The sequence below is a fragment of the Zootoca vivipara genome, chromosome 3, assembly GCF_965207765.1.
Source record: "Zootoca vivipara chromosome 3, rZooViv2.hap1.1, whole genome shotgun sequence".
In the NCBI taxonomy this organism is placed as follows: domain Eukaryota; kingdom Metazoa; phylum Chordata; class Lepidosauria; order Squamata; family Lacertidae; genus Zootoca; species Zootoca vivipara.
The window spans coordinates 27,692,916-27,707,425 of NC_142586.1; the positions used below are offsets into that span (position 1 = coordinate 27,692,916).

At 44.4% G+C, this 14,510-nt stretch overlaps 1 protein-coding gene across 2 annotated transcripts in view; it reads left to right on the forward strand.

Moving 5' to 3' along the window:
- LPIN1 (lipin 1) overlaps window positions 1-14,510 on the forward strand; it is an 81,467-nt gene that overhangs the window by 12,354 nt on the left and 54,603 nt on the right. For both annotated transcript variants that reach the window (XM_035109829.3, XM_035109830.3), the window contains exon 2: window positions 9,874-9,930. In XM_035109829.3, the coding sequence (XP_034965720.2) occupies window positions 9,874-9,930 (57 nt within the window). The remainder of the gene's footprint in view (window positions 1-9,873; window positions 9,931-14,510) is intronic.

The window sequence follows — 14,510 nt, forward strand, 5'->3', positions numbered from 1 at the left end:
GATTGTTATGTATTAACTTTCCCTGGCCTGAAGTGGTTTTGAAAACCTATTTACACCAGAGAGGCAAGGAAGCCAGTCAGCATATCTGTGTAAGGGGACATGGAAGAATGGAGTACAGTATGTAACTGCAGTTGGCAGAGGCCACTCAGTGGATTGTGTTATTTTGTTTTAAACAAGCCAGCAAAGTTGTGGTGTGCTTTGATTGGCCCGGATGAGCCACCTCCCACTTCTTAGAAGCAGTTCGGAACAGATGGCAGATACATGGAAAGAAATGCCGGGTGTGCTTGGCCATAAACTTGGAGTTCTCTTTCTGCTTGAGGAATCAATAGCTAAAGGACAAAGTGCCTAAGATTCCTTTCACATCTCAAAACCGGCCACACACACACACACACACACACACACACACACACACACACACACAACTTGTATGACACAACTACAAAGCCCTTTTCTTTGACTGCAGCGCTCCTTCTTTTAATTCCATGAGTTGTTTTGTGTCGACTTCCGTAGTAGCAGGATTGCACCCGCTGTAGTTTTAAACGCTTTTAAATAAATCCTTTTCTTTTCTTTTCATCGCCACTGCAGCTCATTTCCATGGCGTCTCTTTTAATCCAGGCCTTGGGGGAATGTGCAAAGCTTGTTTACTTTCTGCATACAAATTTATCAGTAGGTTGCTGTTTTAACCGTTTACGGTCTATTGCAGGGGTCAGCAAACTTTTTCAGCCGGGGGCCGGTCCACTGTCCCTCAGACCTTGTGGGGGGCCGGACTATATTTTGAAGTGGGAAAAATGAACAAATTCCTATGCCCCACAAATAACCCAGAGATGCATTTTAAATAAAAGGACACATTCTACTCATGTAAAAACATGCTGATTTCCGGACCGTCCGCGGGCCGGATATAGAAGGCGATTGGGCCGCATCCGGCCCCCGGGCCTTAGTTTGGGGACCCCTGGTCTATTGTGTCTTACTGTTTCTTGATGCGTTGCAACTCACACCAGGCTGGACCTTTGGTGAAGCGCAGATAATAACTATGCTAAACGAATATAATAAATAAATGTGCCCCCCCGGATGTTAATTAACAGCTGCAAGCTAATTGCACAGAGGGTTGAGGAGGAAGTAAAGCTAAGGGTTATTTCAGGTGATGCCGATAGCATGCCCAGCCACAGAGACCCACCCCCCTCCCTCCTGGTGTGTCTAACTGCTGAGTGGTAAAAATGAATGGACACAACAACTGTCTGTGATTTAAACAGCCACAACTTTCAGATGTAGGAAGCTTTGGCATAGGCATTGCTTGGGTATTCCTCTCAGCCCCCCCCCCCCCGCTGGAGGACTGAGGCATGACAGGGTCTAATTGGGGGTGGATCCATTGCAAAACGCAGGTTTACGCGGTTGGCCCCTAAATGCTGAGGGAAGCTCTATGGCCTGCTAGCCCTACGCACTTGGACAGAGATTTCCCTCCAGACCCCTCTAATGGGGTATCCTGTTAACGCCGCTGCAGGGATGAAAAACTATAGGATTCCGCCCAAGGCCTAAGCCGCCAAAGTTGTGACTAGTGCTATGGGGAAGACGAAACCTGCAGAGAGGGGGAAATCCCTTCCCGGCTCTGAATACGGCAACTGTCAGAAGACCACAGCAAAGCCCGGCTAGCTGAAAAGAAACGGTTAGAACAGTAATCAATGAAGGGAGGGGAAGGGTGGGTGATGCTCTCAACCGACTGGATGCTGTACAGAGTGGTTGGTCGGGCTAAGTCAATGGCCATGTCCCGCCCCACCACCAGGGTCGCCGCGGATTGGCTCGTTTGGTCAGTTCGATACAGTCCTGACTATGCATTCCTTCTATGGAACTGGGAGTTGTGTGAAAAGCACCAATGAATCAACCCGCACAATGCAATTATACTTAGGTCTTCGCTGCCCCAGTTGGGCAGTTGGGGCCCAGTTGGGGAGGAGAACCTAAAATGTTTCATGGAAAAGGTGGGATTTCAGATGGCAGCCGAAGGAGGAAAGGGAAAGAGAGGGCATCAGTTTTGAGCTCTTTTTGGGGAGAAGTTCCTCCTGATTCAGTGGGGGAAATCATGTTTTCCAGGGACGGCTGCAGAGCAAGTGCAAAACCGCTCGATTTTGAGGCACGGGACAAGGGGAAGTGTGGACAAGCCCTTAGATGCAAAAAGGGCAGGAAGGGAGATCAATTGCAGATATTTACCAATACACCATCAGATCTTTCTTTCTGCTTCCCTTCCTGTTCTCCCAGTTTTAGAAAGCTGCTCTATATATCACTAGCCCATCGTGTTCTCCATTGTGTATTCTGTTATCTGGAACCAGCTCTCCAGTTTTTCCTTGCCCTGAAGTCATATTTCTGTCACAATGCATCTACTGCAAGTCAAGGAGAGTCAGTGGGATCAATATGAGGCATCTAAGAAAGGGCTGGCAAATGCTGAGTCATTCAACAATTTTTCCACTTGGGCTTTATTGCACTGGCAGTTCTATAGCGCTGCTGCAGGCTACAAACACCATCTTTCCAATGACTCATAAATCCAAGGTCTTCATTACTTGAGATGCATCAAATGTTGTGACATTTGGCTCCTTGGGCAGCCTGTCAGCTGAGTAACTACTGTATATTTGTCCCTTCCTTCAGGTTCTCCCAACTGCTTCCTTAGACACAAAGGATTTTGTAATATGCTAGGCTATACTGTAGGTTTACAGGCTACATTTCCTATGTGTAATATAGGTGCGTGCAAGTCTGTCTCTGTCAGAGACTCTGATGAAAGTAAAGCCAGACTTAGGTCATCGAGTTCAAGGCTTGATGATGCTCTTGTGGGAACAAGATTGTCCTGAGTTCCTTCTTGGAAAGTCTATGAGAGAAGTGATGGGCTTGGGTGGTCCAAAAGGGAGCATAAGAAGCTTGGATGACTTTTGTGCATAATTTGGCAGATATTTGGTAATTCAATGCACTGCATTCTAGCTGGGGAAGAAATTCAAAGTTGTGTTTGGTGCCTGAATAGGAGATTCCACAGGAAACCTGCCTTTCCAAATGATCATCTTAGCATGTTACATACATCGAGAGAGGGACTGTGTGTATATGAGAGAGCGAGAGAGATTTGGTTTTAATTTATTTAAATGTGTGAATTGAATGTTATGGATTTAATATTTGATGTGAAATTATAATAAATATCTTAATATGAAATAATCAGAACATGAAGTGATTGTTAATATTTTTTCCAGAGGACCCCAATGTCTTCCCTCACGAGAAAGCTTCAGTTTTGTGGAAATCACATTTCTCAGCACATAACTTCCAAATTATTGTTGCTAATAGATGAATCCCAAGCCAGAATTAAGATTGCTGGAAGAAATATCAACAACCTCAGATATGCTGATGACACAGTCTTGATGGCAGAAAGTGAGGAGGAAGATACTTTTAATGAGGGTGAAAGAGGAGAGCGCAAAATATGGTCTGAAGTTCAACATCAAAAAACCCCAAAACCTACGATCATGGCCACTGGTCCCATCACCTCCTGGCAAATAGATGGGGAATAAATGGAGACAGTGAGAGATTTTACTTTCTTGGGTTCCATGATCACTGCAGATGGTGACAGCAGTCACGAAATTAAAAGATGCCTGCTTCTTGGGAGAAGCATCGCCGCTGCGGTGTTGGCGGGCCCGCTGGCCCTGTAGCCCCGCCCATGTTCCCAATTCGTGGCCCCTCCCCTCCTGTGCCTTGGCCACGCCCCTGAACGAGCATGGCTCCCCCCCCCCTAGTTTTGATCCTGGGTACGCCCCTGCTCAGACAACTTGCCTAGAGGATGGCCATCTCCATCTGTCCAGAGCTCAATCAATGGGTGGGGCAATGCTCTTACCTCTGTGATGTTTACAACTGTTTTAACAGGGGCTGAGAGGCATTGAATGGAGATACTATTAGGGTCTTTTAAAACTGCTGAAGACTTGTTTAGGTTTTCAGCCTCAGATCCATCTTCCTCTCCCACCCTGCTTTTCTTCCTTGTCAGCTTATTCCCAGGATACATTATTTGCCTGACACAATCGCAAAGAAACATTTACAAGGAAACTGGGAAGATCTAGACAAACATCTCTCCCAGCCATAAGCTTCCACAAGGCTTTCATACTCTGTTCATGGCCATATTTACTATCAAGTGCACATGGGCAGAAACAAACGGCTCACTGTGCTTGTTCCCAGAACAGTACAAGCTGAGTATTGACATTTGAGTGATGAATGCTTTTTGTTTCGAGTTCCTCCTTGGTGCCGTGTTGCCCGGAGATCCCGTGCCTGTGTTTTCATATCTCAAACCCATTCTTTGAAGCTTGTGTTGTTGTTGTTTAGTCGTTTAGTCGTGTCCGACTCTTCGTGACCCCATGGACCATAGCACGCCAGGCACTCCTGTCTTGCACTGCCTCCCGCAGTTTGGTCAAACTCATGTTCGTAGCTTCGAGAACACTGTCCAACCATCTCGTCCTCTGTCGTCCCCTTCTCCTAGTGCCCTCAATCTTTCCCAACATCAGGGTCTTTTCCAAGGATTCTTCTCTTCTCATGAGGTGGCCAAAGTATTGGAGCCTCAGCTTCACAATCTGTCCTTCCAGGGAGCACTCAGGGCTGATTTCCTTAAGAATGGATAGGTTTGATCTTCTTGCAGTCCACGGGACTCTCAAGAGTCTCCTCCAGCACCATAATTCAAAACTTGTAAACATGAGCAATGACCTGAGGTGAGCTCAGCTGTCAGGCTTGTCTGGCCACAATGTATGTGCCAAAGTCAGATGATACATGTTCCTCTTAGTGTGGAACAGGTTTAGCCTGAGTAAAAGCATGAGAAACAGGAAGAAAGGTCCTGCAGTCCATCTATACAGTATAAAAGCATAGGTGAGGGGTGGGGAACCTCAGGCCCACAAGCTGAATGTGGTCCTCTAGGCCACACCCCTCCCCAGGCCACACCCCTCTCTGGTCCTGTTTTGGGTTCCAAGGGTTTTTGCCAGGCTGGAATGTGTCCTTGAACTCTGATTGTGCTTCTTGCTTGCATGAATGGAGGATAAAGAGTAGCTGGGAGAAATGTGTAGGATGTAGAAAAAACTAGGCTACTATACAAAAGTGGAATTTACACCCCCTTTTGCTACTGGTCCTGACCACCACTGGCTTGTGTTCTGGGGTAGATGCTGCCAGGTTCCCATTCCAAAACACAACGAGGACTCTTACTTGAAAGCAAGGAAGAGATTTCCATTCGGGCTGATAGTGGTGAAAACTCTGCGGCGAGCACAAGTTCTAGAAGATTCCAAGGAACATGAGCAAAACAAGGAGTTCAAAACGTAACTGAAGATATGAAGCTGTCCCAACATTTCACACTGCCCTCCTGCCAAGCTGTTAAAGATGAGGCAGGGTAAGCTGACCCAAGAGTTTGCTGCGTGCCCACATGCACACTCCATTTGGATTGATATGTCTGATACCACCTATGAAGGCAATGCCTTGTTCTTCATGACAAGACCGTCTGCCTGCAGCTCTGCTGCCATCTTCTCTTGTTCTGCCCTCCCCTCTGGCTGGTCGCAGTCCGCTCCTCTCCCTGGTGAGGCTGTGTGCTCCACTGGAGGGGCAGAGGAGAAAGCCATCAGAACTACTTTCCCCTCTGTGACATCTAGAGTCACAAGGGGAGGACCAGTCTTCCAGCCCCTTATCTTCTCCACCTCCTTTTCCCTCCTCTTCCTCCTGGTCCATCTGGGGATACCAAGGGGCTCATGAGAGTTGCCCACCCACATTTTCCCTCTACCAAAGTACTGTATGCCCCCAAAGCAAAGTCTCTGAGCATGTGCATGTTTACATGTATATATTTTCTTGTAGCCATGTTAGTCTGTTGCAGCCAAAGCAACCAAGACTATACATTTTGTACATTAACAGGCTCTGGGCAGAGAATACACTAAAGGATAAGACTAGACTCAGTGATTCCAGAAACCATAAAGCCATGTTTGTTTACTTTAACCACATCGAGAAACAAAATAGTCTGGCATTCTGAGGTTTTCACTGTTTAGTGCACTTATAGATATTACTACCTTATAATTAAATGAGTCTTCGTCATCTTTTAATTTCAATAACAGCACCCTAAAGGATCCATAACTTCTCTTTAATGGAGCTATATATTGTATTAGAGAAGCAATTTTCTGTTTAATTTATTGCTCATCCTAAAAGGTTTATGGATCTCAACCCTGGTTTTTTCTGGGGTTTTTTAAAGGAATATTAAGCCATGTCTACTTTGTTGGATTCCCTCCCCGCCCCCCACGTTATCCACATGTTTCAAAAACATATTGCTAACAAAATTCACAACAATACTGTATAAGTAAATTATTGTCAGCGTGATAATCAGATCAGTTACCTCACTCACTCTGGAACATTTCTGAAACTCTAGGAATGTTATACATTTGTTCTTCTCAGAATGAAACATTAACACTAATAGCCAGGATCATTAATACAATTAATATCATTCTGCATCTAAACTGATTCAGCTGGAGTTTCAGTAATTGTTTTCTGATAAACTAATAAAACGTTAGGTAACTACTATGCCAATATTTATTCACTTACTGGCCTACGCAAGGAGAGGATATTCAATGAAACATCTTCAGAGGAATATTTAACTTTATGGCTGGCAAGGTTTGACAGTAGAATTTGGCAAAGGAATGTTTTTATTTAATTGGGAGAGATCAGTTTCCTCATAATGTAGCTGTTGTAACAAAACAAATGGATTTCTCAATGGCTATATGACATCATGTGGTCCCTACCTCATGCTCAAATAAAACAGCTGCATCAGAAATCAATAATTCAAAGAATTATTATGCCATCAAGTCCCTTTGCGTTGCCTCTCTGCGTCTCACTCTCTCCCCTTTCTTGGGTCGAAATCTAAACCTTATTTGTGCTGGGCTGGTGTCTGTGTGTGTATGAACTGGGCAGAGATGTCCCTCTGCTCAGGTCTGCTACTAGTGCTATCCATGGAGCACTCATGGAGAAGGCGTTTGTGTTGAAGCAAGAGTGGGGCATCTGTGTCAGCCCCACCCCCACGTCGCATCCCTGGACCAAACCCAGCCATGAATGCCAGTGTGTTGTAATTGTGGTCTCAACTGCAAGCAGCTGCGATGCATGGATGTCAGGGGGGTGGGGATGTGATGTCAGGAGTGGGGCCAGCAGTCCAGCTGCGTCAACCCATGAGTGCCAATACGCACAAGCAACACGTGACTACTGTCCAAGAGACAAGCTGCTGTTCAGTTTACAAAGCAGGTTGTGCCACATCGGCATGTGGATCTGTCGTGTAGAAACAAGATGCTGAGCTCTGCCCTTCTGCCCAGGTCTCTCTTGGAGACACAATACTCCTTTTGCAGTTTCTGATTCCCATTCTCTTTCAGTTCTTTCCTAGTTCACACCAGAACTTTTGATTGCTTGAGTTACTTTGTGCTGCCCATGTTCCATGTTGCATACCCCCCAACATTTCTCTGATGAAAATAGGTAGATCCTATTCCATCATCATCATCATCATCATCATCATCATCTTATTATTATTATTTATATAGCCACTCTGGGCGGCTTGCAGCATATATAAAGACATAATAAAATGATACAGGGCTGCCTTTGGATGTCTTCTAATGGTTATATAGTTATTTATTTCCTTGGCTCAAGAGTCGTATAACTCCATACCCTCCAAATTTCTCCAATGAAAATAGGGATATCCTAAGGAAAAAACGGGACATTCCGGGATCAAATAAAAACCAGAACAACAATAAATAAACAAATAAAACAGGGACACTTGGAGGGTCTGATGTTGCCTTTAAATCTATTTTCTTAGATCCTGTAATTATATCAGTCTGAACACGGATGTGTTTGCGCAGGTGTTTGTGAGACATAAAACAACTCGTTTATTATTATTTTTTAATAAATGAGAACTGGTACTTGGTTACAACCTGAAATCCTGTGTTCTCTGCAATATTACAGATTCAAATGTGACTGTGTGGTTCTGTATTTGAGTGTTGTGCTATCTGGATGTTATTTATAACTCTGCATTGCAGAGGAATGTCAACTGGCGTTCAACAGTGCCCTTGGGCAAGACGCCCAGCTTGTCACGGGCTGGTTATATCACTACATGAAGAAAGTTGTTTTTGAGACTGAGCATACAGTGTTGTTTTCAAAGAATTGCCATCGTCAGCCTGCTTCCAAAGGCTGTGTAATTGCTTCACGTATTGTGACATGCTGCTCTGCTGCCAGACCCAAACTGTATTGCTCCAAGCCCAGTGCCTGAGCTTTCGAAGTACATTTGAATGGATGTGCCACAGGCCCAGCACATTGATGGAAGAGCAATGTGGTTCACTGTACCTTTCAATGCAACCTCACATCATAGAATCACATAGCTGCCAAGTCTCCCGTTTCCCCCGGGAAATCCCCGTTTTCCCAGCTGTTCCTAGCTGAAAAAATGGATTTTTTTGTTTCCCCCCGGTTTATTCTGGCGCGGCGGCCATTTTGGAACTGGGCGGAGCATGCTCAGAAGCGACTTTTGATGCTGCTCTGCCCAGTTCCAAAATGGCTGCAGTGCGACTACTGGTGCGGTGGCCATTTTGGAACTGGGCAAAACAGCATCAAAAGTCACTTCTGAGCATGCTCCGCCCAGTTCCAAAATGGCGGCAGCGCTACTTCCGGTCTGCTATTTCCGGCCCGGTCCCTTATTTCTCTGACAGCAACTTGGCAGGTATGGAATCGTAGAGTTGGAAGTGACTGTGAGGGTCATCTAGTCCAACCCCCCTGCAATACAGGAATATGCAGTTGTCCCATATGGGGACTGAACCTGCAATCTTGGCATTATCATACTCTAACTGACAACTTTACATTTTTGTTTCAACGAAATAATGGGCATTATTCCAGCCAAAAATTAAGCACTATTAAGCCCCGTTGATCTAATCAGGAGAGATTTATGCACAAACATTTTAACCTCTCCTCTTGAAATCAATGGGACTGGAAAGCTCTCAGTTTGCCTGGATTTTACTCAGACCATCTATTGACCCATTGACATTTCAGCCTCTGCAAGTTGTTAGCAAAGCAACCTAATGAGAACTTGAAATTGTTTCATCAGAATCAGTATTGGTACTTCCGCCCGGTGGTTCCACTGCTGCAAGGCAGTATGATGACTTTGTATAACCATATGATGAAAGCAGAGAGCTGTTAATTGGAAGGCGCTCGGGCCCAATTATTTTCTTGAAAATATTGAGCAAGCTATTTAATACCATAGTTTCCTTGGTCTCTTTATCTACAATACAAGGTCAATGGCCACCTCTGGCCAAGTGTTGTAAAGCTCATTACAATGATTATTATTTTTTAATAAAAAAAAAACCTCTAGCATCTGCAGTTGCACACAGGAAACCTTTGCAGAAATTTGTGATGCTTTTTGTTACCCACAATCTAATTTCAGTGTGATTGTGACAGTATTTGTTTGCTGAGGCACTCTGAAATTAGATTGCAATTGAAGGCTGTGCTTGAAAAGAATGTAGCACATTTCTGAGTGCTCTTGAAATAAACAAAACAGGATTAGACATCTTTGTTCATTAGCTAAGAACTGGATGTGAGACAGACAGACAGACAGACAGACAGACAGACAGACAGACAGACCGACCGACAAGCCCTGGTTGTGAACCTCTGAGAGGCATTCTGCTGCCGCTGTTTGAAACAGACAGACCTTTACAGTCCGATTCACCTGGGAAGTTGTTATGTTCTCAACAGTCATCTATGGAGAATGGAGAGGCCCTTTGCAGACACTGACTTGGATCCCAAGTGGACTTAACATTTATGCAAGGAAAGTTCCCTTGTCTCCAGCTCTCCTGAAGCAACTTCAATAAAGCCTATCTTTTTTGATTTCAGATTCCTCTGATGAAAGATCCTGGCTGGATACGAAATGTCTGGACTTGCAATCTGAATGTGAGTTATTTTTATTCTATTTGCATTGATTTCATTGATTTCATTGGCTAATGTAAGATTTGTAAGCGTTGCATTCTGTGGTTAAGCGAGTGAGTTGTACTATGCTCAGCAGATCAATAATTAGTAGATTCCACATAAAACATTATGGGGTTTTCCCCTCAATCATCTCACATTCACAAACAAGGAAGATTAGAATCTGCAAAACAGGCATGAGAAAGCCGTGAGCTAAACTTATTGCAACCCTCCATACTTAAGTTGTTTTCAAAATGAGTCATCTGTGCCACCTCATATGGTTCTTTGCATGGGCTGATTAGCTTATAGCCAACCACAGCCACTGTGTCACATGCCAGGAGGGAAGCCTATCAGAGAAGAAACAGTAGAAACAGATGTTCTCAGGTTATAATGCTCATGCTAAAGCTGGAAAAGAGCCACATACATTGGGAGGGAAATAGCTGCTGCTACTACTACGGTACATATCAGCAAATATGGACCTGCTTCAAAGGTTGATTATAAGTCAGTTTCAGTTTCTTTCAGTTTCCTGTTTCTCTTTTTCTTTTAAATAAGTTTTATTAGGGTTTATAGAGAAAAATACAAAGCTTAATATCAAATATCTTCCCCTCTTTTTATTTGAACCAAGTCTTTGATCTAAATACAGTGGACCCTCTAGTTAAGTACCGCTCTGGATACGTAACTTTCGGGTTACAAACGTGGCAAACCCGAAAGTGTATACTTCTGGGTTTCTCCGCATGTGCATGCACAGAAGTGCTCTGCATGCCGTGCGCGTGCGCAGAAGCAGCGCCTCTGCCTATGGACTTTTCAGGTTGCGGACAGACCCCTGGAACGAATTTAATTCGTATCTGGAGGATCCTCTGCCTATTAAAAACTTAAAGAAATAAAGGTGGGAGAAAGGAGTAGAAAAAGAGAAAAATAAAGAACCACCCTTTTGGCTCCCCCCCACACGACTCCACTGTTTCTGTCCCTCTACTTTCCCCAGGAAAACTCGCTCTTTAACACTGGCTCAGAACAAAAGGCAATTGGGTTTTCTGTGGATAACCATTGGCTCTGATTCAGCAGTAAAGAACAGGTTTTTGGAGGGAAATCACCAGAGCAAAAAGAAAGTGATTGGATGCAGCATTTTAAAGTGCAGACCAGTGCCTGGAAATGTGGCACCAAAGGGAGCCTGGGTGAGACCTGTGTTAGGGCTTACCCACAGTTACCTTTCCTGCACTCTTTCTGCGGACAGTCCACAATTTAAAGCTCTGTGTCCGATCCCCCTTGTGTGTTTTGTTCCAGAGCTCTCCCTATGAAAACCTGCTCTTTAAAGCTCAATCGGAGCAAATGTCAATCTGCTGAAAAAAGCCAAATTGACGTTTGCTCCAATTCAGCTTTAAAGAGCAGATTTTCACGAGAGAAGCCTGGGGTGAAAAAACAACACTTGGACACGGAGCGTTAAAGCATGGATCTCTGCCTGGACAGAATGGAGCAAAATATAAGTGTGGATAAGCCCATAGTCTGTTGCAACAAAGGGTTCTGTGGGTCTTTAAACACACACACACACACACACACACACACATATTATGGTGTAAGCATTTGTGCACTGCAGTCTACTTCATCAGATGCAGGAAAATATTATATTTGGCACACACAGCCACTCTCTGTTCAAGTCCACGAGGAAAAGGGTGGTATTATTAGCTTGTGGGATAGCACAAGTTTTGGCTTGGAATCCTAGGCACCCTTTATTTGAGAGTCAATCATGCTAGATTCCGTGGAAAACCTCTGAGTAAACAGGCACTGTATATTTCTTTTGTGCTTGTTCTTTGGTACTTTGATAGCTAAGTAATAGCTTTGGTGCTCCTAAGTAGGATTAGCAGCATCAGGAAATATTTTATTATCCTTGCCATGGGAAAATATTCCCTGGGAAAACAAAGGCTTTGCTTTAAAATGTATGAAGAAGTCTTTGCCTGGCATGCACTCAAGGTCTCCTAGTTTCTTCACCCCCTCTTTGATGTTGTCAGAAAGTATTTTATTTAAAACAAAAAGTGCAGGCTTGGGAGTGCAGTGCAAATAATAGACTGATGGCACTTGTCTGAAGTGGAAGGAAGCCACCCCAATTCCTCAATCCCTCAGTGTTACCGGTAGAGCTTTCAACAGTACTTCTGTTTTATGCACAGTTCTGAAACATGGGACAACATTTCAGCTCCCACATACACGTTATTGTATTATTACTTTCCCCGCTTTTGGGTGGGTGTAACTAGGGTCAGGTCACTGGAAGTGGTATATCTAATCAACAGATGCACCAGCTTCTCCAAAGGATCGGGGATTTTTTTTAAAAAAAGATTCATCATCACTTAAATAGAGATAGCGCCTGCCTGATATGTAATGAGACGGAGCTCCAAAGCGTCTCTAAAAACCCCAATTTGCGTTCTGTGCAGAACAGACCTGCTGATGAGATGGTATCTGCAGGAGCCTTTCTCTTGCAGAACCCAGTAAGCAGTTGGCTATATAAGGGGTGAGGCAATCTTTTTTGTATCCCAGTCCCAATTTTGTTTTAGATATCCTGGTCCCCTTAGCCAACCCTCCTAGTTTTTTCTCTCCTTTTTTTTAAACGGGAGAACCTGGACAATGAAGTTCCAATAGCTCCTCACTTTGGTCATGGCGTGTGTCATAAGCACACAGATATCCCTTAGTCTTATTCCAGCAAACGTTACATATTCTCCCATCTCCATGCAGGTGGGATTTCTTGGGATCCTCATTATCGCAGCTGCCAAAGATGGCGGCCAATCAGGCAGAGTTCCAACAGGAAAAGGAAGTGCTGAGCTGTTGCATAGCAACGCTGGCGCTAGTGTTGACGTGCTTTCTTACTGCGGGATGTCAGTGGTTCTTTTCTCCATTTTCTAGACAGGGCTACAGAAAGGGGCATGTGTTCTCAACCTTAAGAAGTCGTGGTGGCAAGTTGTAGTGGAATCGCGAGTCTTCTTGGTGTATATCTGCGAGGTATCTGAAAGGTGTCAACTGCAGCTACTGCCTGTACCAGGGATGTGGTTTGACTACAACTCGCATCATACTGAATCACTGTCTACGCTGGCTGAAGCTGATGGGAGTTCAGCATCTTCTGGAGTGCCATAGGTTCTCCATTTCTGTCTCCCCCCCCTCTTTTATCAGACAAGGGCTGCAAACCTATACAGTGATACCTCGGTTTAAGTACACAATTGGTTCCGGAAGTCTGTACTTAACCTGAAGCGAACTTTCCCATTGAAAGTAATGGAAAGTGGATTAATCCCGTTCCAGATGGTCCGCGGAGTACTTAAACTGAAGCGTACTTAACCTGAAGCGAACTTTCCCATTGAAAGTAATGGAAAGTGGATTAATCCCGTTCCAGATGGTCCGCGGAGTACTTAAACTGAAGCGTACTTAACCCGAAGTATGAGTGTCATTGGTTCTGGAAGTCTGTACTTAACCTGAAGCGTACTTAACCTGAAGCGAACTTTCCCATTGAAAGTAACGGAAAGTGGGTTAATCCGTAGGGGAGTGAGCCCCATTGAACTTAATGGCACTTAAGTAGATTTGCTACAGTGTAAATTACCATATTCCAACAGGCCTAAAGAATGTGCCAGTGCACATTCTCTCCTCTCCCCCCCCCCTTGGAATGTGACACCCTTAGGCTAAAGGGAAAGGCAGAGAAGCACTGTGGGTTGGAACCAGTTTTGCAGTTTGAATTTGGGGGAGGTGGAGAGACTGAAGAGTTTTAGGTGGAGCCAGCTAAAACCGGGATGCAGCCTGAGGTGTGCTGGGCTGTGACAGACAGGTTTTCAGTCTCCAGCTTCTATATTTGTTGATAAAGCGAATGCTAAATGTCACTATTAAGTCTTCGGGGAGGTCTTGTTCAAAATAAAACCAACATAGTAAATAAAACAGGACATACTTGCAATCCTTAACTGGACGAGGAGTTAAAATCCCATTGATTCTCTTACTTTCCCTTCCATATCTTCCTTTCCCCTCTCACTCTCATTGAAAGTACTTCTGAAAACATCATTGTCTTCCTGTGGATGATGCCACAATGAAGGCTTTGAACAATAGGGGTTTTCCTAAGGCAGGGGCAGCTGGGATGGGTGGAGGCCAGGCTTGAAGGATTTAAGGGGAGAGGGGCTGTGGTGGAAGGATGAAGAAAGAATAAGAGCTTGGAAAAGAAAGGATGGTCACCACACAAATTGGGAAGCCTACAGTAGGCTAATTCAAATGGAGATCCCCAAAGAACTTAAGACACCCCTAGTTCTCCACCCTCAAGAATACAGGTACAGACAAGCCCATCCAGCATGTCAAGTCTCCCAGTCATTATCAATTACAGGCAGATCTGATGAACTAGACCAAGGTGAGAATGCTGTTTGAAATGGTATAAAATGAGATATGTATATGTCCTTTGTTGCTTTTAAGATACAGTAGTCAGGTTTGCCAGTTTCTTTTGGGGTGATGGGGGAACCAACCCCTGTTCTTGGTAATCTGAAACAAAAGTGAAGTGTAAAAACTTGGACGATAGACACATTCTGAAAGGGCACAGAACTAAATATAGTCACCCCCTGCTC